Source organism: Zootoca vivipara, chromosome 1, assembly GCF_965207765.1.
Source record: "Zootoca vivipara chromosome 1, rZooViv2.hap1.1, whole genome shotgun sequence".
Lineage (NCBI taxonomy): Eukaryota > Metazoa > Chordata > Lepidosauria > Squamata > Lacertidae > Zootoca > Zootoca vivipara.
In genome coordinates this window covers 130,803,536-130,825,475 of record NC_142582.1, presented here as the reverse complement: position 1 = coordinate 130,825,475, position 21,940 = coordinate 130,803,536, and the positions used below count along the sequence as shown (strand labels likewise).

Here is a 21,940-nt window from a genome sequence, read left to right as displayed (position 1 = left end):
AGTGGAGGTCGGGGTCTGCGGGGGGGGGGGGGTTGCCACAGACCGCAGCACGGCCTTTGAATTATGTAGGCCCCTACACTGCAAGGGGTTTTTACTTTACAATTAACACCACTACCCCCCAAAAATCCACAAGACAAAAATAAATATGACTTATTTTATGGGTATGTCTTATTTTAGGAGAAACAACTGATTGTAAGCCTCTGTGTCTTTTTTTTAAATAAAAAAAACAACCATTCACTTTCTCTCCCCAGTTTAAGTCAGGAGTGCCTGGCGTGCTATGGTCCATGGGGTCACGAAGAGTCGGACACGACTAAACAACAAACAATAGTATAAAGAAAATGAAGGTGTTTTCAGATTTTGAACACGATGCTTGTAAGTTGTATCATGAGGGGCCAAAGACCACTCTGCTCTAAAGTAAACTGTGGAAAAAAACAGACGAAGGAGGCTGGATTTAAACAAGTTTTATTTAACTCTTCAAAGGGTGGGGGGAGTTAAATGATATAAAATAAGAAATGCACTGTCTTACAATCTGCTGCACCAAAACCAGCTGTATGTTTCCGTAAGGTTCTTGTACGAGGACACCTTTCGCTATGCGCTTAAGAATGGGACTGTAACAAAGGCCATGTTGGTTTCAGGGTGCCCCCATGAGCTTCCCAGCAGCAGGAGCACCACTAATACAAACAGCCGGCGAGCTGGCTGGCACAATGCAGACACTTGTAATAAAAACACACAATCAAGGGACACTTTTGCTTCTCATTTCACCTATCAAGCCCCGTATTTCCCATGCAGTCTCAGCCAGCCGTTAACCACGTGGTCATGCTTAGATGGGCTTGTAGTCCAATTTAGACTCCAGCTTCTTGGAGTCGGCAACTTTCCTAACGGCCTTCATGAAGTCCTCCTGCACCACGAAGTCATGATCGGCACGGATGGCAAACATCCCTGCAAAGACACAAGAGTTTGGGAATCAAACCGTCAGAGAGAAGGAAAGGGCACAATCTGGCTTGTGCAGGCAACTCTGTGCGCTTCATAGAATCATAGAGTTGGAAGAGACCACAAGGGCCATCCAGTCCAACCCCCTGCCAAGCAGGAAACACCATCAAAGCATTCTTGACATATGCCTGTCAAGCCTCTGCTGAAAGACCTCCAAAGAAGGAGACTCCACCACACTCCTTGGTAGCAAATTCCACTGCCGAACAGCTCTTACTGTCAGGAAGTTCTTCCTAATGTTTAGGTGGAATCTTCTTCAGTTTTAACTGCAATGTTACAATCGCAATCCAGACCCTACAAGCATGTTAAGGCTCCCCTTCATGAGCTACAGCAGATGGAGGCCATGCATAAGCTCCTCCTTCCATACTGTGACACATCATGAATCATTTGAGCTTTATCGTCAGTCTCCAAGGGATCAGGAAAATGGAAAGCGATGTCACACAAGCAAAAAGGCTTTGCGCCAGAAAGTTCTAAATTTGAATCTGATTTGGTGAACTCTAAATCTAAAACACTGTCCAAAATGTACCGACTCCTCCTTGACTGGGAAGTCCAGGAGGAGGAGGAGGAGGTCAAATTGGCAATGAGAAAATGGGCCCAGGATTTGGGGCAAAACCTGTGGAAGGTGAACTGGAAATTCACAGCTTCCTGCACCCTGAGAGAGAACTTCCAGAAAATGTTTCATCGGTGGTATCTGACACCCTGGGAGCTCTCTAAAATGTACAAACCTGTCTCTAGCATTTGCTGGAGATGTAAAGAATAAATAGGCACAATGTTTCACGTGTGGTGGAGGTGTAAGAAAATAGAAAGCTTAAAGAAAGCTAAATATTGTTTTTTTAAAAAACAACAACAACCAGAAGCCTTCCTACTGGGACTCATAGATCTGGCTATTCCCAAGAACGTTAGAGAGGTTTCCTTTATACCACAGTTGCCGCCAGGATGCTTATTGCATCAAATTGGAAAAGTGACAATGTTCCTTCTAAGACAGAATGGATTAAAAAACTGGTTGAATATGCGGAGTTGGAAAAATGAAAAATAAACCAAAACACGTATTCATTTCTAAGTGGGAAGTAGTTAAAATATACCTGAAAAATAATTGTCACAGTCTAAACTCTGTTGTAGCATTCGAATAACATCTGTTGTAGTTGGTAGTTAAGAATCGAGACCATAGAGAATTAAATACTTATTTATACTTTTGGCTTTGATAACAATCAGACAAGTTTTGGCAATAAGTTAACAAATATGTGAAATATGGAATGGATGGGAAGCAAGAAGCAAGTAAGAAGACATTCTTTATTCTATTCTATTAGATTCCCCCCCACCCCTTTCTTTGCTTTGTTTTATATTTTTGCATTAATGGATGATGAAGAATGTTTCTTTTGTTTATTTCAATTAAGCAAATAAAATTATATTAAAAAAGGAAAGTGATGTCACAAATATCTCGTTTCCTTACCTGCTTCAGTGCATACGTTTCTCAGATCGGCACCATTAAAACCATCGGAAAGCTTCACAATTGCTTCGTAATCTATAAAAGAAGAATTCCTAGGTTAATGGGAATTGTGGACAAAGAGCAAAAACCTGTTGCAAAAATCAGAACTCTTTGCTTCTGACTGACACAGCAGTCCTGACGTGTGAACAAGCCAGCCAGGACGGCTCTGCCCTGCCTCCACATTCAGAAGCAGCAAAGCTTCTGAATCCCAGTTGCTGGAAACCACAGCAGGGGAGTGTCGCTCGTGCGCTCGGATCCTGTTTGCGGGTTTCCCATAGGCACCTGGGTGGCCCCTGTGAGAACAGGAGGCTGGACTACATCGGCCACTGGCCTGATCCAGCTGGCTCATCTTACTCCCACCCGTGCATCGTTTTATTTGCATGCCGTCTTTCCATAATTAAAACCCTGCTCAACGGTGGCTCACAACATGAACAAAAGTAACATGATTCAAAACGCAACAGAAGTATTCATAAACTATGAATAAAACATTAAAAAGCACACAATTAAATCGAACTATCTCCACATTAATCAAAATAAAGACGCAAAATAATCAATGCAGTGGAACCTCGGTTCCCGAACGGCTTAGCTGACGACCAAATCAGCTCCTGAACACCGCAAGCCTGGAAGGAAGTGTTCTGGTTTGTGAGTGTTTTTTGGAAGCCGAATGTCCGTTTTGGCTGTCGGCATTGCTTCCAGGGCCAATCCGCCAATCAGAAGCTGTGCCTTGGTTTTTGAACGTTTTGGAAGTCAAATGGACTTCCAGAATAGATTGAGTTCGAGAACAAAGGTACCACTGTATAAAAAACAGCAATAGCATCCCCTCCAACCCCCCCAAAAAACCAAGCAATACGACACTCAAAGAGTCCGTTTAGCAGCCTCAGTTTTTGTAGCTGGAGTTCACAAGAGAGATCAGGAGCAGGTCAGACAACCTGATACAACATACTATTCATTATGCCACCATAACAAAATGTTTTTTCGGCTGTGCCAGCTTCACTATTCCATCAGCACTAAAAATAAGTGTGGGTTGGTATGGCGCAATGCACGAGTGGGAAACAGATATGGCTGGTGGGCCCCGAGGACCAAGTTCATCAAGCCCTTCTGGCTGGCCAGCTGTCAATTGCCTGATGTCCGCAATGGGGGAACTCCCAGAACAGATCTGGGCAGAATGGGGGGGGGGGCGCAGTTCCAACATCCTTCTGTGAACAGGACAACTTTCACTGGATACAACCCAAATAATTTTGTGGCAACTTAAAGAGCAACAAATTTATGATGACACCAATTTTCGTGGACTGTAGTTATGAAGGTGTGCTATAAAATTTTGCTGCAGAAGACCAAGCTGGCTAATTCCCTGGAAATTTACAATCTGATACAGGAAACAGACTTGAATATGCAGAGCAAAGCACAGCCCCCACCCAGATGAATCCGTGAAGCCCTGGGGACTTACCTATTTCCCCATGTTTCGTTATAGGTCCGGCATGGATCTTCAGGATGTCTAACCTGGCCTGTTCATTTGGCAAGTCAATATCTAGAGGGGAGGGGGGGGAGAACTATGTTAATTTCGAAAGGTAAGCAAGCCAAGGGGAGGCACAGACTGACGCTCCCCTACAGAAACTCGTACTCACACAAGATAATGACAAACATTTACCGCCAGCATACAAATCAGTATGGCTAACCTGACCCAAAAATACCCACCCACCCCACTCACACATGAAAACAAAGACCATTATAGCCAATCACAAATGAACAACCACACCCTTGGCCAGCCCCAATCTCTCTCACCATTCAAAAGAACACAAGCGAATAAAGGAGTACCAACACAAACAAAGCTGACATCAAGCCCTACATATATTAAGCAAAACAGAAACATCGTCACCTACTCTCACCCCCATCCACCCTCCCACCCCCTATCTACCTCGTTTTCCCTCTTTCATCTTAGTGTCTTAACGAATGAAACTGATTTGCAAAAACGATACATGTTAAAATATGAGAGACACTGCACACACCTTTGTAATTCGAGAAATCTTTAATAAAAAATATTTTTTAAAAAAAAGAAAAAGAAACTCATACTCACGGATTTTCCTGTCCAGTCTTCCAGGGCGCAACAATGCCGGATCCAGAGTATCTGGTCTGTTTGTAGCCATTATCATTTTAACTCTATGCAGAGTATCAAATCCGTCCATTTGGTTCAGCAACTGGAACACGTCGTGAGAAAACAAAAGCTTTGGTTAATCAGCAAAGAACATGCCCCACTGAGCGGGCTGAGAAGAGCAGTGTGGTACAGCATCTGTGCAGCAGGTCCCAGGTTCAGGCTGGGAATAATCCCTGGCTGAAATCCTGTAGAGCTGCTGCCAGTCTGAACTACTGAGCTGAACAGACGAATAGTCTGACTCGGTACAAGGCAGCTTCCTATCAGAGCTGCTGTTCTGAAACCCTTCTTTTTTGTGTATAATTTTTATTACAGTTTTCTATTTTACAATTTAAAATACTCATTAAACTACCTAAAAATGTCAGTAACTTCCCTTCTTCTCTTTCCATGGTTCAATTTGCATATCATAAATCCCTGCATATTTTACATAAACTAAACCAGGCACGTCCAACAGGTAGATCGTGATCTACCAGTAGATCACTGAACGTCTGTGGTAGATCACTGATAGATTCCTGGCTCCCCACAAAGAAGCTCAACAGCTTTTGTCTCCCCTAATAAAACCTCCACATTTTTGCCCTGCACCCCCAAAAACGGTCCTTCCTCCTCCCTAGAAAAGTTTAACATTGACTTGAACCCCCCAAAACAGGGCTTTCCTTCCTAAAAAAAAGTTCAACTTTAACCTGCACCCCCCCCAAAGTGGGTAGATCACTGCTAGTTTTTAACTCTGTTAGTAGATCACAGTCTCTTGGGAGTTGGCCACCCCTGATAAACCATTTGGTATTCCATTAATACACCCATCAAAACTTGTTTACACTGTTGGAATTTATCTTACTGCTGCCAACGTTTTCAATTGTACACAGTTTCCCTCCCCCAGTATATTCAATAAACATTTTATGTTCTGCAATAATAATAATACCCATAATAACTTATTACTTATACCCCATCCATATGGCCAGGCCTCCCCAGCCACTCTGGGCGGCTCCCAACAGAATATTAAAAACACAATAAAACACCAAACATTAAAAAACTTCCCTAAACTAGGCTGCCTTCAGTTGTCTTCTAACTAGAATTAGTTCTTATAAAGCAGGCACCCCGAAACTGCGGCCCTCCAGATGTTTTGGCCTACAACTCCCATGATCCCTAGCTAACAGGACCAGTGGCCGGGGAAGATGGGAATTGTAGTCCAAAACATATGGAGGGCCGAAGTTTGGGGGTGCCTGTTATAAACCCATGGAAACCGGCAATGGAGACATGGCCTTAGGATCCAGGAGAACGGTGGCTCTGTCGTTTACTCCGAAAGAAGACGGGTGAAGGTTCTAGTCTTGGACATGGTTCTAGTCCAAGGTTCTAGTCTAGACATGGAGATGGGAGTGCATTTCAGGCACAGAATGGTTGCCTTGTGCCAGAAGCTGTTCGCTACGTGCAGCTTTTGGTGTTGTCTACTTCCAAGGAAAAGACCGCCTCACATAAAGGATTTCAGGAGGCACCACGTGCTGAACAGCTGCAAACAATTTCAACACCAGGCAGTCACTGTTCAGCTATTTCATCTTAGCAACTGATCCTTAAGTCTCACATTTTTTGCTGCCTGCCTAGGATTACAAGGACGTTTGTGTACACGTGAAAGACGGCCGGCTCCAGTTCAGAGAAGCGTTACCTCCATTAGAGTTCTCTGAATTTCTCTGTCAGCTGAGGTGCCCTCCGAGAAACGACGGCCACCTAAGGAGAAAGTCAGTGGGAAAGCAGTGAGACCGTTTCCCTGCCCACCACGCAGGGGGGCTCATCAAACCCTGAAAGGAGCGAGGGGAGTTAAAAAGTCCAAGTTGCAAGCTGAGGTGCAAGGTTTCTGTTTAGAATCTAGGCAAAAGGAAAGAACAGAAAAGGGGTTTTGAATGGTTCCCTTCAAGAAATGCTCATCACTCAAAAGCAACTTCTGGGTAACAGAAGGTCTTGGGGAAGCATTACCTTTCTCAGATACTTACCCGAGTAAATTAGTTTTACTTTCAGGCCCTGCCCCACTGACATACTGTATTATGCTCCAAGTAAACAGCTCCAGCCTTTGAAAGTGGACGGCATAGTACAGTACAGTTGCTAGTGGTCAGGTGCCAGAAGACACCGCAAGGTGGATTTTTTTTTGGAGGGGGGGGATCTTTTTTCAGCCCAAGTTTCCATCACGGGTAAACTTTTGGGGCCACATTCCAGTGGTGTGGCCAGAGGCAAAAGTGGGTTTGTCTTTTTACAATAGCCTACTACACCCAAGCCATGCAGAATCCAGGCAAGGGGCGTTATCACAGTGCAAGGACAGGCAAAAGCCCTCGAGGAAGAGGGCAAATCAGGACTTGCGAGGAGTGTGGCATCTGACACGAGGGATAGTCTGGGGAAGGGTCCTGAGGACCAGAGAGGGGACTGGCCACTGGGGTTAAGGGCCTCCACATCTGCTCTTGTGTGTTTGGTGTGAAGGCTTTTGGCACAGAAAGTTGTATCAGCCACATTGCACATAGGCAAAGTGCATTACAGGTAAGCAGAGCAGTTCTTTGGGCAGGTGATCGGGGGGGGGGGGGCTTGATGGGCTTCTTGTTGAGCTACTCAGCCTTACCGATAGCGTCAATTTCATCCATGAAAATGATGCAGGGCTGGTGATCCCTGGCGTAGTTGAACATCTCTCGGATCAACCGGGCACTTTCGCCAATGTATTTGTCCACAATGGAACTAGACACCACCTGCGGAAAGTTGTTACAGGTAGCATGAGTGGGGGTGGGGGTGGCGGCTGCAGATCAAACAGGTCTGCTTTAAGATTCTGGAAAGGAATCTTAAAAGAAATTGTTTTACCTTTAAGAAATTGCAGTCCAGCTGGCTGGCAACAGCTCTGGCCAAGAGAGTTTTCCCTGTACCTGCATGGGCGATACACTGAGGTCGCATCAAGAAGTAGTGGAAACAAGTGGCAAAAGGTAGACATTTAAACAAACGTACAAAGCGATATCATGTTACAGGTGCAGTGTAGGCCTTGGACCAGAGAGACCCATGCTCAAAATTTCCATTCATGCCCTCCGGGTGAGCCTGCCCCTTAATCAAGTCTGCCCGTTAAACTTTATCAGTCCTGTGTTATAGGGTTTAAGACTTTCTATCATGTTCAACTGGCCTTCTGGACTGTGACTACCTTTAATTATGTTTTTCTGCCTCTGCTATTCCTGTGAGAAGAATGGATATGTTGTTTGGGTTTTAAAACTTGTGTTATTGGAATGTTTTAAAATAAATAAACAAAAGCTCCCAGGACGGTTCATCCCACCCCCCCCTCTCTCAGCATGGTCTACCCCCCCAAGACTGAGCTAGCCCTGAGGGACAGCACAGTTGGTAGAGCAAGAGATTCTCAGGGCCATGGGTTCGAGCCTCATGCTGGGCGAAAGATTCCTGCACTGCAGGGGATTGGACTAGATCAGTGTTTGCCAAACTAGGGTCTCCAGCTGTTTTCGAACTACAATTCCAATCATCCCTGCCCAGTGGTCTTGCTAGCTAGGGAAGATGGGAGTTAGTCCAAAAACAGCTGGAGACCCAAGTTTGGGAAACACTGGACTAGATTATCCTCGTGGTCCCAACTCTAAGATTCTATGAAGATTGTTATGAAGAGAAAAGGGGAAAACTCGTGTTTGCTATTATGAGCTCATGGGACAATAGAGGCACAACTGCTATGCATTTTTCATTTTTGGTTTTTTTACAGTCAAGCTATGTATAAATTCTACGGAACAATGGGATTAAAAATGTATAGAATAATGGGATTCAAACAGCATTTCAAAAGGGATTCAAAGAGACTAAATTACTGCATTATTTGTACAGGGCTGGAAAAACTTCAACAATGCTGTTGTTTAAAACGTAACACCTCCATTTCAGTACTTTATCTGCTGGCTCCTAAAAATGTGACCCACCCCCCCACCCCACCCACCGCTACTTGAAGGAATATTGCCACAGAGCAGTTGATACGGAATCATACTGCTTGTTCAGCAGTCAAGAGGCAAGCAAACCAAGGACACCAACCTGGTGGGCCATACAGCAAGCAGCCTTTGGGAGGTATAATCCCCACACGTTGGAACAATTCTGGATTTGTCAGTGGTAACTCTATAACCTGCGAAGAGAAGTAACAAAATGTGCCTTGGATTCAAAACAGAAGGTATACAAAGGCCTGGTTCACGTTAATGCTGAACTATGGTTTTATCAAGTCATAGTTTATTGAACCATGGTTTGTTTGATCACTGAAACATAGCTTCACCGTGGGTTGCTTGCCAATCTACAAATCAAAACCTGAAACCATGTTGTTGTGGTTTTGCTGGTTTACAAACCTTGGCTGGTTTTCACTATGTCTGAACCTGCCACCCTTCCCTAACCATGATTTGTCTGGCCACCTCAAAGGCAGGTAGGAAAACTGTGGGACAATTTTGTGTCAACTAATAGTTTTGTTAAAGAAACCATGGTTGAAATTTAGTGATATTCAACTATGTTTGTTCAGCACATTTCCACTGAAATTAATGGGCCTAGCTTAGTTTGATTGATTACAATGGGTCTACTCTAAAACTAGGTGAACACATCTCCAAAACAAGTCAATTGTCTGTACTACTTTTTGTTGTATGCAAGACTTTTGTGCAATGCTGTGTAAGTCAACTCGAATATCCTACATAAAACCTGAGCTGCTTTAGGCTCATCAGACAATGTTCTGTGTCGATAAATTGATGGTGGGAGGGGAGTCCACAGCTGGCTAGCAGAAACTAATGCTAAACTACCAAGGCCAGCAATGATTTGTTCAATGCTGCCCAACTTAGATATCACACCAATCTAGGGTTAAAGGATATCAGGAAAGAGAAGAGGAACTGGCATGAACAGCAGGGAAGAACTGTGCATGCTTGTTCCAAAACCCAACGCTGCGACCAAATTGTACCAAAGACTTCTATGTCTTCCCTGCCAGCAAGGTAAACATATCCATTATTCAGACCAATAACAAAGCAGGCAATTACCTCTCTTAGTTCCCTGATTTGTTCCGACAATCCTCCAATCTCAGAATAAGATACATCTCCAGGATCTTCATGAGACATGTTGTAAACGAGGGGATCAACTTCTCTTGGCAAATATCTAAATTGGAGAAGCCATACCATTGATGCCGTCTGCTGATTTTTAAAGCCCCTCTAAACCAACTTCCCACCTTTCCCCCACCCCCCAGTTTGTAAGCCACATATAAAAGCGAAGATACCCGAGTAAACTGATTTGCCTTGGGAGGAGGGGAAGGCTTGCTCTACATGCTGGGGATATTTAAGCAAGAGGCTGGGTAGCATTCAGCCAGGGACGATGCAGTTGCGTTCTGTCATGGGAGATCTGACACTAAGCAGGAGGAGGAACTGGATAACCCATCTAACTCTATGAGCATGTGCAGGCAAACTAAGGTCCGGGGGCCGGATGCGGCCCAACTGCCTTCTCAATCCGGCCCGCGGACGGTCCGGGAATCAGCGTGTTTTACATTAGGAGAATGTGTCCTTTTATTTAAAATGCATCTCTGGGTTATTTGTGGGGCATAGGAATTCATTCATATTTCCCCAAAAAAATATAGTCCAGCCCACCACATGGTCTGAGGAATGGTGGACCAGCCCACGGCTGAAAAAGGTTGCTGACCCCTGTTCTATGAGCCTAGAAAACTAGTAAGTTTTTATTTAACATTGGTTAATATACATACCAGCGGGTTCAGTAACTACTCGTTTTAATGGGGGTGGGGGTCTCTTCATGTCATCTTTGCAAATATTAAAAAACCATCAACAAATTTTACAGCTATTTTTAATACCTTCTGTGATGCTAACTAAGATTAGCACTTGGTTTAAACTCATGGTATTTCCCCCTGTGTCTGGTATTACTAGTTGCAATGGGCATCCAATAATCATGAGCTATCTGGCATCTCTACACAACCACACACGGATAAGGCCTGCATTAGGAATACTGTGCTTCCAAGATTTAAATGGTGTTATTGAAAACATTTTTTGAGCTGAGTGCAAAAATAATAATATTGTAATTTATACTCAATGTTACCCTGTTCACCAAATATGCTTTATATCCTACTTTTATTCCCGGATTGGCACACCAAGTGCTACGACACACTGAGTTTTTATAGAAAACTGGTTCTGCTTTCCGTTCTGATGGCCACCGTACCAAATCAAGATGCCAAAGGAAGCAGGTGCAAGCCAATGCTTCAATATTCTTGGAAATTTAATCAAGTAAGAAAATACTCCATCTTAGCCCTTGGTCTAGAATGCCCAGTTCTGTTTCTGCACCGAGAGCAAGTGAGACTTTGAAACACAGATTTATTAATTTTTTTAAAAAAAAGACCCATTAAAAAAGGGTATTTATAGCCACTAAATGCTTCTGTGGCCCATACTTTGCAGTAGCTCCACTGCAGGCTTCCTCCATCACACTCTCCCCTCCCGCCCACTTGATGAGAAGACCTTACCTCATAATAGTTAGGGTGGTCATATCCAGTGCAACTCTTGTCCCAGGCTTCAGCTTACTTTTATCCAACTGAATGCAAAAGGAAAGGAGGCAATTGTTAAGATTTGGAAAGCTTAGTGTAGAAGTTGTTTCTTATGGTGCTGTCAGAAACCGACAGCTCCGATCACACTAGTAATCGGGCACTGTCAGCTCCAGAGTTGAATCCAAACCAAATGAGATGACTCGCCAGCTTTCTGATATGAACTGGCCCCATTTTACAGATCTTACTCTCTGAAGTTGTATGAAATCAAAGCCAATTAAAGTATCAAGGGGTGGTGTTCAGGGCAGGGATAGTAACCCATCACGACAATATCTCTCCCAGCCCACACTTTCATAAGCAATTTACAGCACTCACCAAAGGGAAGAAGGAACTGAGTGTCAAAAAGACATGTTTGCCCACACATATGTTACAGCCCTAAAAGTCTGTGCACTTCTGAGTTATGATATTAGAGTAAAAGGGTAAAGGGCAAAGGGGCCCCTGACCATCAGGTCCAGTCGTGTCCGACTCTGGGGTTGCGGCGCTCATCTCGCTCTATAGGCCGAGGGAGCCAGCGTTTGTCCGCAGACAGCTTCCGGGTCATGTGGCCAGCATGACAAAGCTGCTTCTGGCGAACCAGAGCAGCGCACGGAAACGCCGTTTACCTTCCCGCCGGAGGGTAGCACTTTGATGTGCTTTCGAACTGCTAGGTGGGCAGGAGCTGGGACCGAGCAACGGGAGCTCACCCCGTTGCAGGGATTCGAACCGCCGACCTTCTGATCAGCAAGCCCTAGACTCTGTGGTTTAACCCACAGTGCCACCTGGGTCCCTGATATGATATTAGAGACCAAGACCCAAATTCTCAAACACAAGATGCTCACCTGACGACGGCAGCCGACAACATATCTTGGTCCATTTGTTGCTTTGACAATGACTGGAAGCAGCAAAAGAAAGCACATGACAGCATTTTAATTTTTCTGCAATTGTGGCTGCAAAAGGACATGTTGATAAAACATTTTAAAAGCGCTGTATGCGCTAGTGTTGCTGTGCTATTCATACTTGGGTTTTCATTTTGCCTTGTTAAATTATTTTATCAGCGTCCTCTTTTGCCTGCTGCCTTGGGAAGGCAGCATTTGCCTTGAAATGTGGCATAAATGTATCTTACTAAATTAACAAAACAAACATTAAATATACCAGTAAATTAATACAACAATCATTAAATAGACTAATAAACATCCCTCTTCTTGAACTCACATTTCTCTTCTGTTAACTGTTTAAGAACCTCACCAACGATCTGTTTAAAAAAATGAAAAAATATTAGAGCTACTGACCAATATCAAGAACCCTGCCTATCTGGGTCCCACGAAGGGACATGAAGTTTATTCACCACAGTACCCTCAAACATTTTGAGTCCAGAACAGCATGTGGAAATCTAATAAACTGTTTAGGGCCCCATAAAAATACACATTTAACCCAAGAAAAACTGGAGATGCTAACACAACCCCCGCAATGGCTCGTTTACTGACACATTCCTATCAATAAATAAACACTCACCTGTCCAACACTCTGCAAAGCCTTGAGGTCATTTTCAGATTTTTCATACTGCTTGGTGAGCTCCTTCAGCTGTTCCCTTACTACAGACAAAAAACAATGAAAAAGCTTGTGATGCATGTTCTAAATCAGTGCTCTATCTTTCCTCTCGGACAAAATGATCACACAGGGGCTATAAAATGTTGTTTTCAGACATGCACAAGGCAGAATAGAAAGTGCACTTCTTTATACATTGATCCCCCCGATCAAATAAACGTGGCAGAATGACCCTCAAAGATGCTTTCTAACCAATGTGTGCTGTGATCCTGCGCACACTTAGGTGAAAGTAAGTTCTACTGGAAAAGAAAGCAAGGCAGGACAAGGGAACCTGTGCCCCCCCCCCACCGTGTGGCACCCAGCTGGGCCAATGGTCAGGGATGCTGGAAGTTTGGGCCCAGCAACAAGGGGAGGACCACAGGTTCTCCCCCTACCCCTGCCGTTCAAAAGGTACTAAACAGACTGGAACAGATGGAGCTTTAGCAGCAAATGTCTTTCTCTGCTTTCCTTTGGACCACATCAGTGGGGTCGAGAGTGGGGTCTTGTTGCCAGGACCTCCATACACACTGCCCAGGCTAATGTCCCAAAGAGGTCACTTTGGTGCTGCAAATGCCGTAAAAACAATGCAGGACGCAGCAGTTACAAGTTACTGGTCTCTGCAACCACAACAGGTGCTGTGATTCTCCAGCGGTTTGACTTCACCTCCAGAGGCACACTCCATTGTCTCTTGAGGCAGACAGATGCCAACAGCAAGCCTCCCCCCCCTCCACCTTTCCATGCTAAGTGAGAGCACATAGGGGGCCTCTCAACTCTACCTGCTTTTTTTTTTTTTTGCTGAAGGGAGGAGCTGGAAAGCAGGGATCTCTCAGAGCATCTCCTCCACCAGGCAGGTCTACCCAAGGTGAAGGCATTCCAAGGGGATCACAGGAAAGTAGGAATTGACCATGTATCCTGAGCCAGACTGCTGCTCCATCTTGCTCAATATTGTCAACAGAGAGTAGCAGTAGCTCTTTGGAGCTTCAGAGTCCTACCTGGAGATACTAGGCATCTAACTCATGAGGCTGTAGAGCAGGCATTCCCAAACTTCGGCCCTCCAGATGTTTTGGACTACAATTCCCATCTTCCCCAACCACTGGTCCTGTTAGCTAGGGATCATGGGAGTGGTAGGCCAAAACATCTGGAGGGCCGCAGTTTGGGGATTCCTGCTGTAGATTCTCCTCCTCTGGAGGTTTTTTAAGCGGAAGTTGGATGGCCAACTGCCATGTATGATCTAGTTGAGATTCCTGCATTGCAAGGGGTTGGACTAGATGGCCTTTGGAGTCCCTTCCAACTCTACATTCTAGAAGTCTATGAGCTCCTGGGAGGGAAATGGCGGGGTTGGAATCATAGAACTGGAAGCAGTCCCCTCTTCCCCCCTCACACAAACAAAACCCACTGCAGTCAACTATAGGCAACCAACCATGCCCTGCCCCCCATCTCTCTCACTGCCAACAAAAATCAATAAATGAATAGAAATAAAACCTGCCCGTGTGACACTGACACAAAAACCTTACACATACACTATATGGAAGAATGAAAGTTTACTATCTCCTCCCCCCCCCATGTCTCCTTCTCCACCCCTTTCTCCCCCAATGTAAATGGCTGCCTATAACATCGAATGTCTCACGTTGAAAATGAATGATCTGCAGAAAAAACTCTTATCAGCTGGAAGCAGACACTGTAGGTACCTTTGTGACACAAAAAACCTTTAATAAAAACCAAAACAAAGAAGAATCGAAAGGGACCCTGGAGTCATCCAGCCCAACCCTTCAAGACTCTCAACTACCGTAATTCTTCTTATTTTTATTGCCAACAGCAATTGGAAGTAGCTCTCTGAAGCTTCAGAGTCCTACCCGGAGATGCCAGGCATCTAACTGAGGAGCTTGTGGCCTCTGGAGGTTTTCATGGCTGGTTTGAACGGCCACCTGCTGCCACATGTGATGCTAGTTGAGGTTGTGAGGGGGTTGGGCTGGATGACCCTTGAGGTTACCTTCCAACTCTATCAACCTAGGACAGTGGTGGTGAACCTATGGCACACGTGCCAGAGGGGGCACTCAGAGCCCTCTCTGTGGGCATGCGTGCCATCACCCCAGCACAGAGTTTGTAGGGGCAGCATGCATGCCGAGTAGAGCCATGCGTGCAGGAGTAGCTGGGCTGCAGGAGAAACATAAAGACCCCATTCCGCTGTCTTAAAGTGCTTCGGTGCAGAACTGCCAGTAAGCCTGGCAGCATTTTGCTCCTTCCCGCATGAACGGCCTTTAGAAGTGCAAGCTTGCCATCGAATCATAGGCTTGTGGGAAGTTGGAAGGGAACCCGAGGGGATCTCAACTACAGCACCCATGGCAGATGGCCATTCAGCTTCCGCTTCAAAATCTCCCAAGGAAGCATTTCTTGAAGGGAAATCATCCAAATGGCCATGTTGTCTGTGAGCAATTCCCTTTTTGGTGATTTCCCAAACAAGGATAGCCAGTGTGGTGTAGTGGTTAAGAGCGGTAGACTCGTAATCTGGGGAACCGGGTTCGTGTCTCCGCTCCTCCACATGCAGCTGCTGGGTGACCTTGGGCTAGTCACACTTCTCTGAAGTCTCTCAGCCCCACCCACCTCACAGGGTGTCTGTTGTGGGGGAGGAGGGGAAAGGAGATTGTTAGCTGCTTTGAGACTCCTTTGGGTAGTGATAAAGTGGGATATCAAATCCAAACTCTTCTTCTTTTTCTTCTTCTAATGCAAACTTTCACCTTCCAATAGAGAGTTGTTTGTATCGTTGAAAGCTCTGTTACTGTGTTTTTCTTTTAAGACAAAAGATGTTAATGTATGAGTTGTTGTTTTCACCCCATAAACTAAAACCGCAGTACGGTAAAATTGCCATGTTGGCACTTTTGCGATAAATAAGTGGGTTTTGGGTTGCAGTTTGGGCACTTGGTCTCTAAAAGATTCGACGTCATTGTCCTAGGTAGAGCTCCTTGGAGGGAAAAGGCGGGGTGGGAGGGACCCCCAAGGGCCATCCATCCTAGCCCCCTTGGGACGTGATGCTAGTTGAGGTTGCGAGGGGGCTGGGCTGGATGACCCTCGGGGGTCCCATCCAACTCTACCATCCTATGGGGCTCCTTGGAGGGGACAGGTGGGGTAGGAGGGACCCCCCAAGGGCCATCCATCCCAGCCCCCTTAGGACGCGGGGCTCCGGGGCAGAAGCCTCCGTAACAACTCTTGTTGTGCTCAGATAGGAAATCCACAAGCCAATAGAGGGATGAGGCGCGGCCTATGAAGCCTTCCCCCCCCTTCCCTCTCTGCCTGCCAGGCCCGGCTGTGACGAAGCGGCCCCGCGAGGGAGGCCTCGCTCCCCGACCCCTCCCTCCCCCTCCCGGCCACTCACGCTCCTTGAGGCGCCCGTCGATCTCCTTGTGCTCCAGGAGCTTCTTGCGGTAGTCCTGCAGCGCCTTGTCTCGGGGCTCCGCCATGATGATGATGGTGCCCGATGCGGCTCTCGGCCGGGAGGGGGAGCACTGCGCACGCGCCGACGCCGCGAAGGACGCCGGGAGAGGAAATACACGGAAGAAAGGGAGGGAGGGAAGGCAGGAAGAAAGAAAGGAGGGAGGGGCTTCCTCTCTATGGTTCAGCCGCCGGCCCTAGACTTCCCGCAGCTCTTCGGCAGGTGGTGTTTGAAAAGCTCCACCTGCCGGCTCGGAGGCGACCTTGCGGTTTAACATGAAACCCTGGAAAGAGAGAGGACTTTGAATTTGGAGTAAGAGATAAATGTCTTGATATAAGTAAAAAAAAAAAAACTGCTCCTTTTCCCTTATGGAAGAACCCATATAGAGTCCTTTAACAGTCTCTAATGCAAACCCTTTAAGCTTTGTGTATAGATATTAAAGGTAAAGGGACCCCTTATGTCCAGTCTTGACGGACTCTGGGGTTGCGGCGGCGCTCATCTCGCTTTATTGGCTGAGGGAGCAGGCATACAGCTTCCAGGTCATGTGGCTGGCATGACAAAGCCGTTGCTGGCGAAACAGAGCAGCACACGGAAACGCCATTTACCTTCCTGCCGGAGTGGTACCTATTTATCTACTTGTACTTTGAGGTGCTTTCGAACTGCTAGGTTGGCAGGAGCTGGGACCGAGCAACGGGAGCTAACCCCGTCACAGGGATCCGAACCGCCGACCTTCTGATCGGCAAGCCCTAGGATCTGTACCCACAGCGCCACCTGCGTCCCGTATAGATATTTGCATTAGTAGAACACTTAAAAGTCACTTGTAATAAGATGAAGATTTAAAATTGGATTACTAAGAATATAAGGTTTCATGGACGTGCATAAACAAGCACTAAACAATGGAACCAAGAGTGGGAACCAAGTGGAGGGAAGTCAAGCAAAATTATGACTTACAATTTTGTTTATGATGTTTTCTTTTTCTTATGTAGTGTTGTTGTTTTTATTTTTCCTTCTGTCGTTATGTTATTTTTGGAAATTAATAAAATGTTGTTGTTTGTTGTTTAGTCGTGTCCGACTCTTTGTGACCCCATGGACCAGAGCACGCCAGGTGCTCCTGTCTTTCACTGCCTCCAGCAGTTTGGTCAAACTCATGTTGGTAGCTTCGAGAACACTGTCCAACCATCTCGTCCTCTGTCATCCCCTTCTCCTTGTGCCCTCCATCTTTCCCAACATCAGGGTCTTTTCCAGGGAGTCCTCTCTTCTCATGAGGTGGCCAAAGTATTGGAGCCTCAGCTTCAGGATCTGTCCTTCCAGTGAGCAGTCGGGGCTGATTTCCTTCAGAATGGATAGGTTTGAATCTGTGTCTGCTTCTCTGGAGCAGCAGAAAACAACCTTTCTCCCTCCTCTATATGACATCCTTTTATATATTTGAACATGGCTATCATATCACCCCTTAACCTTCTATTCTCCAGGCTAAACATACCCAGCTCCCTAAGCCATTCCTCATAAGGCATCGTTTCCAGGCCTTTGACCATTTTGGTTGCCCTCTTCTGGACACGTTCCAGCTTGTCAGTATCCTTCTTGAACTGTGGTGCCCAGAACTGGACACAGTACTCCAGGTGAGGTCTGACCAGAGCAGAATACAGTGGTACTATTACTTCCCTTGATCTAGATGCTATACTACTCCTATTGAGTATAGCATCTATTGAGAACCTTCTTAGGTTCTCACTGGGGTTTCAAAAGCAGTTCCTCCTGGTCATAGTCAAAAGGGCGTTGAAATACGGTAGCTGTTGAAAGCACCCCTCCTTGCATCCCGTAAGCAATTATCTGAGCAATATCATTTTTAGCCATGGAGACCCATTACCTTCAGTAGCTGAGGGCCTCATCAAACCTAAATCTGGCCCTACTTCAGGCATTGCGTCTTCTTCATCGCAGTTATCCTATCAGGCTCTGCCATAAGCCATGCAATGCGCTTCTCTGTGAGCTTACTCTGATGTAAGTCTGGCTGCATTCACTAGGACTTTTTTTTTAAAAAAAATTGCATGTATTATGCTGTGTGTTAGACACTCCTAATCCCCTGGAATCAGCAAGTGCCGTATATGTGTCAATAAACCGTGCGTCATTTCCAAAAGGAAAACACAGACCCTGAGCAAAGCTAATGGAACATCTGGAATCTCACACTGCTTGGAGATTGGGGTGCCATGCGTTGCAACATTATCCTATTTGTAATCTAGTGGTGCAGCAATGAAACTGCTGGAACATTTGCAATACCTAAGCAGGGTCCAGTCTGGTTACAGAATGGATGGGGTATCCTGTACTCACAGGGTCCAGCCTGTGGGAAACCCGCAAGCAGAATTTGGGCCCAAGGGTTCTCTCTCCTCCTGTGGTTCCCAGCATCTGGTACTCAGAAGCATGTACTGCCTCCTCCATTATGGGTTGCTGTCGCCAACTGGAAAGTGTTTGTAGAATCATAGAGTTGGAAGAGACCACAAGGGCCATCCAGTCCAACCCCCTGCAATGCAGGAATTTTTTTCAAAGGTGGGGCTTGAACCCACGACATGGTTGAAATATTATGCTGATATGCAGCAACGCCTCGGAGCTGTCGCGACTGCGGCCGTGCCTTGCCTTGCCCTCGCCTGCCCTGCCACCCCCTCTCGCCTGCCCGACCCTCCCCGTCCTCTTGCTGCAGAGTTCCAGCATCACAGCGTCACCCAGAGGCACCCACAAATATTAGTTATCCCTCTCTCTATTTCTTCCTTCCTTCCCTCCCTCCCTCTTTCATCCTTAATAAAATATGGGGGGGGCAGATAAGCCCCACATAGAAAGCCCATCAACATGGGGGGGGTGACTCTTTCAAATATGGTATTTACCAGTAATTGGGGGGGGGAGGCACCTAGGCCTCTAGGAGTTGGCTGCTATGCCTAGGAGTAGGACAATTCAAGAAAGCAGAACGATGCATATGCTATGGTAATATATCAATAGAATCGTAGAATTGTAGTCGGAAGGGACCACAAGGGTCATCTAGTCCATAGAATCATAGAATCATAGAGTTGGAAGAGACCACAAGGGCCATCCAGTCCAACCCCCTGCCAAGCAGGAAACACCATCAAAGCATTCTTGACATATGCCTGTCAAGCCTCTGCTTAAAGACCTCCAAAGAACCAGGAGGGGGTGTTCTTCTTGAGAGCTGGGACCCTGAAGAACTGCTGGTGCAATGAGTGTTGCTGTCCTCTGATGTGTGCACACCCTTTGGTTATTTCTCAAAGGTGCATTTCCTGTCTACCTGCTCTATTCTCGGAGCGCCTGAAGCAAGTCATCTCATAAGCATTAGAAAAGCAAGCCCCAAGGAAAAGAGTCGACAACAATAACACAGCAACCACAGTCCAATAAGCCACGGGCAAGATCTACAGTGGCCATGATGCGCCCTGCGTCATAGAGATGGTCCTGTTTGCAGAACCCTGGGAGCGGCACCCTCACAAAACTACAATTCCCAGCACCCTTAAAACTACAGAACTACAGACAGGGCTCCCTTCCAACCCTACCTGAAGATGCTAGGGATGGAACCCGAGACCTTCTGCATGCAAAACATGTGCTCCGCCACTGAGCCACTGCCGTTCCCCTAAGAATACAGTACAGTGTGTGAATTCCTGCTTCTTTTGGGTCATATATATATAGGATACAGCATGCACATTCCAAACTCCTGTATCCCAGACATACAAGTGAAACTCGGAAAATTAGAATATCGTCAAAAAGTGCATTTATTTCAGTAACGGAACTTATTATTTTTTCTTTTTCTTTTTAATTTTTACAAATGCTTTCTTTTGGAAATTCCACAGTAATGAAACAAATAGTTACAAGAATACAAGAATAAACATCGCTGCTATTACATTTCATTAATTACATCCCATTTATAATTGGCCCGCCTAACGACAAATAATTACAATGACAACAAATCAAGGCTTGACATATCTTGCTTTGCGTGTCATGCATCTATCTCATATATTGGTTTCACCTTTCAAGTTGCACTGCTGAAATAAATGCACTTTCCGACGATATTCTAATTTTCCAAGTTTCACCTGTAGATGAAGATATTGAACAACATTCGGCCCGGAATAGAGGCATGGGTTGTTCCCTCCACCTGGAATGACAGGGTTTTATAAATTACTACCCGATAGGTGTGGCTCCCTCCCAACTGGTTGTGTATCCACCTTATGAGAGTTCCTTCTAATCTGCATTTATCCAATATGCAGGTGCCATTGTGAGCTGTCCTTGATAGACCAGCCGGGACATTCACAGTTCTGCTATTAATCATTAACACGCCCTGATGCATCAGCAAATTGGCCCACACAGTTGCGTTTAAGAGCTGATGCAAAGATTGCTCACGCAGCACACAGTCCCCGACATCTCACAATCCCAGGGTGTGCTTTTATCCAATGCTGGTTGCCCAAATTGTGACCCACAACCAAATCCGAGCACCAATTCCACCCTTGTGCTTTATACTAAGTTACCTGTGAGCAAGCTCTTTTGAAATCAGTGGAGTTTACTTCCAACTAAGCAGGCATCCAAAGAATTGATGCTTTTGAATTTTGGTGCTGGAGGAGACTCTTGAGAGTCCCGTGGACTGCAAGATCAAACCTATCCATTCTGAAGGAAATCAGCCCTGAGTGCTCACTGGAAGGACAGATCCTGAAGCTGAGGCTCCAATACTTTGGCCACCTCATGAGAAGAGAAGACTCCCTGGAAAAGACCCTGATGTTGGGAAAGATGGAGGGCACTAGGAGAAGGGGACGGGACGACAGAGGATGAGATGGTTGGACAGTGTTCTTGAAGCTACAAACATGAGTTTGACCAAACTGTGGGAGGCAGTGGAAGACGGGAGTGCCTGGTGTGCTCTGGTCCATGGGGTCACGAAGAGTCGGACACGGCTAAACGACTAAACAACAACAAGAAGCAGGCATAAGATTGGGCAGTAAATGCATGCCAATGTGTCTAGTTACAGGTAGCTCGCCGTGTTGGGTCTGCCATAGTCGAAACAAAATTTAAAAATTCCTCCCAGTAGCACCTTAAAGACCAACTAGGTTTGTCATTGGTATGAGCTTTCGTGTGCATGCACACTTCTTCAGATAGGCCAATGTGTGTCTTCTTAGAATTAGGGTGGCAATTTGATGCATGCTTACACAGGAGGAGATGAGCTTTTGGCCTGATCCTGCAGGCTCTTCTTATGTTCCCCGAAACAGGACCCGAGTCCAACAGCATCTCTCTCCCCACCTGTTTCCCAGCAAAACTGACTCCAAGGGCGGAGTCCCTATCCATCTATACATTTAAAACACCACCATACCATTTTAAACAGGCATGGATCCCCCCAAAGAATCCTGGGACCTGTAGTTTGTTAAACTGTTGTTAGGAGACCTTGTTCCCCCTCCCAGCTCTACAACTTCCAGAGAGTTCCCTGGGAAAAGGGAATGATTGTTCAAACCTCTCTGGAAAGGGAAGGGAATAGGTGTCTCTCAGCAGCTCACCACACCTGTGACCGATGACAACGTCAAACTCAAAGTGCTAGTTTACAAAAAGCTGGGGACCAGTTTAACTATGAGGTCACCTTACCCCACAAATGCCCACTCATTGGGTTTGATCTGCAGAACTGGCCCTGTTACAGGTGCCACGGAATACCTGTTCCACATTTGTAGGAAATAATTTTCCCGTATGGCGGCACCTACACTTTGGAACTCCCTGCTTATTGACATCAGATAGGCACCTTCACTGAACTCTTATTGGCACCTGCTA

General features: G+C 45.9%; 1 protein-coding gene across 1 annotated transcript; it reads right to left on the bottom strand.

The window, feature by feature from the left end:
* Positions 1–446: 446 nt before the first annotated feature.
* PSMC6 (proteasome 26S subunit, ATPase 6) lies at positions 447–16,214 on the bottom strand. The gene is made up of 14 exons (XM_035099849.3): positions 16,103–16,214; positions 12,661–12,740; positions 12,361–12,400; positions 11,988–12,040; positions 11,092–11,159; positions 9,617–9,731; positions 8,646–8,733; positions 7,446–7,507; positions 7,213–7,336; positions 6,274–6,335; positions 4,545–4,665; positions 3,918–3,998; positions 2,438–2,509; positions 447–939 (listed from the first exon to the last, which is right to left on the bottom strand). Exons 1-14 carry the CDS (start codon positions 16,185–16,187, stop codon positions 821–823), a joined length of 1,170 nt encoding a protein of 389 aa, XP_034955740.2. The 5' UTR covers positions 16,188–16,214; the 3' UTR covers positions 447–820.
* Between the last annotated feature and the right edge of the window lie 5,726 nt (positions 16,215–21,940).

Excerpts from the sequence above, each read along its gene's own strand:
- PSMC6 (XM_035099849.3), bottom strand. The coding sequence starts at position 16,187 with ATGGCGGAGCCCCGAGACAAGGCGCTGCAGGACTACCGCAAGAAGCTC. Across the intron at positions 12,741-16,102 it reads CGACGGGCGCCTCAAGGAGC|TAAGGGAACAGCTGAAGGAG; the intron begins GTGAGTGGCCGG and ends TTTTGTCTGTAG. Across the intron at positions 6,336-7,212 it reads GGATGAAATTGACGCTATCG|GTGGCCGTCGTTTCTCGGAG; the intron begins GTAAGGCTGAGT and ends CTTTCTCCTTAG.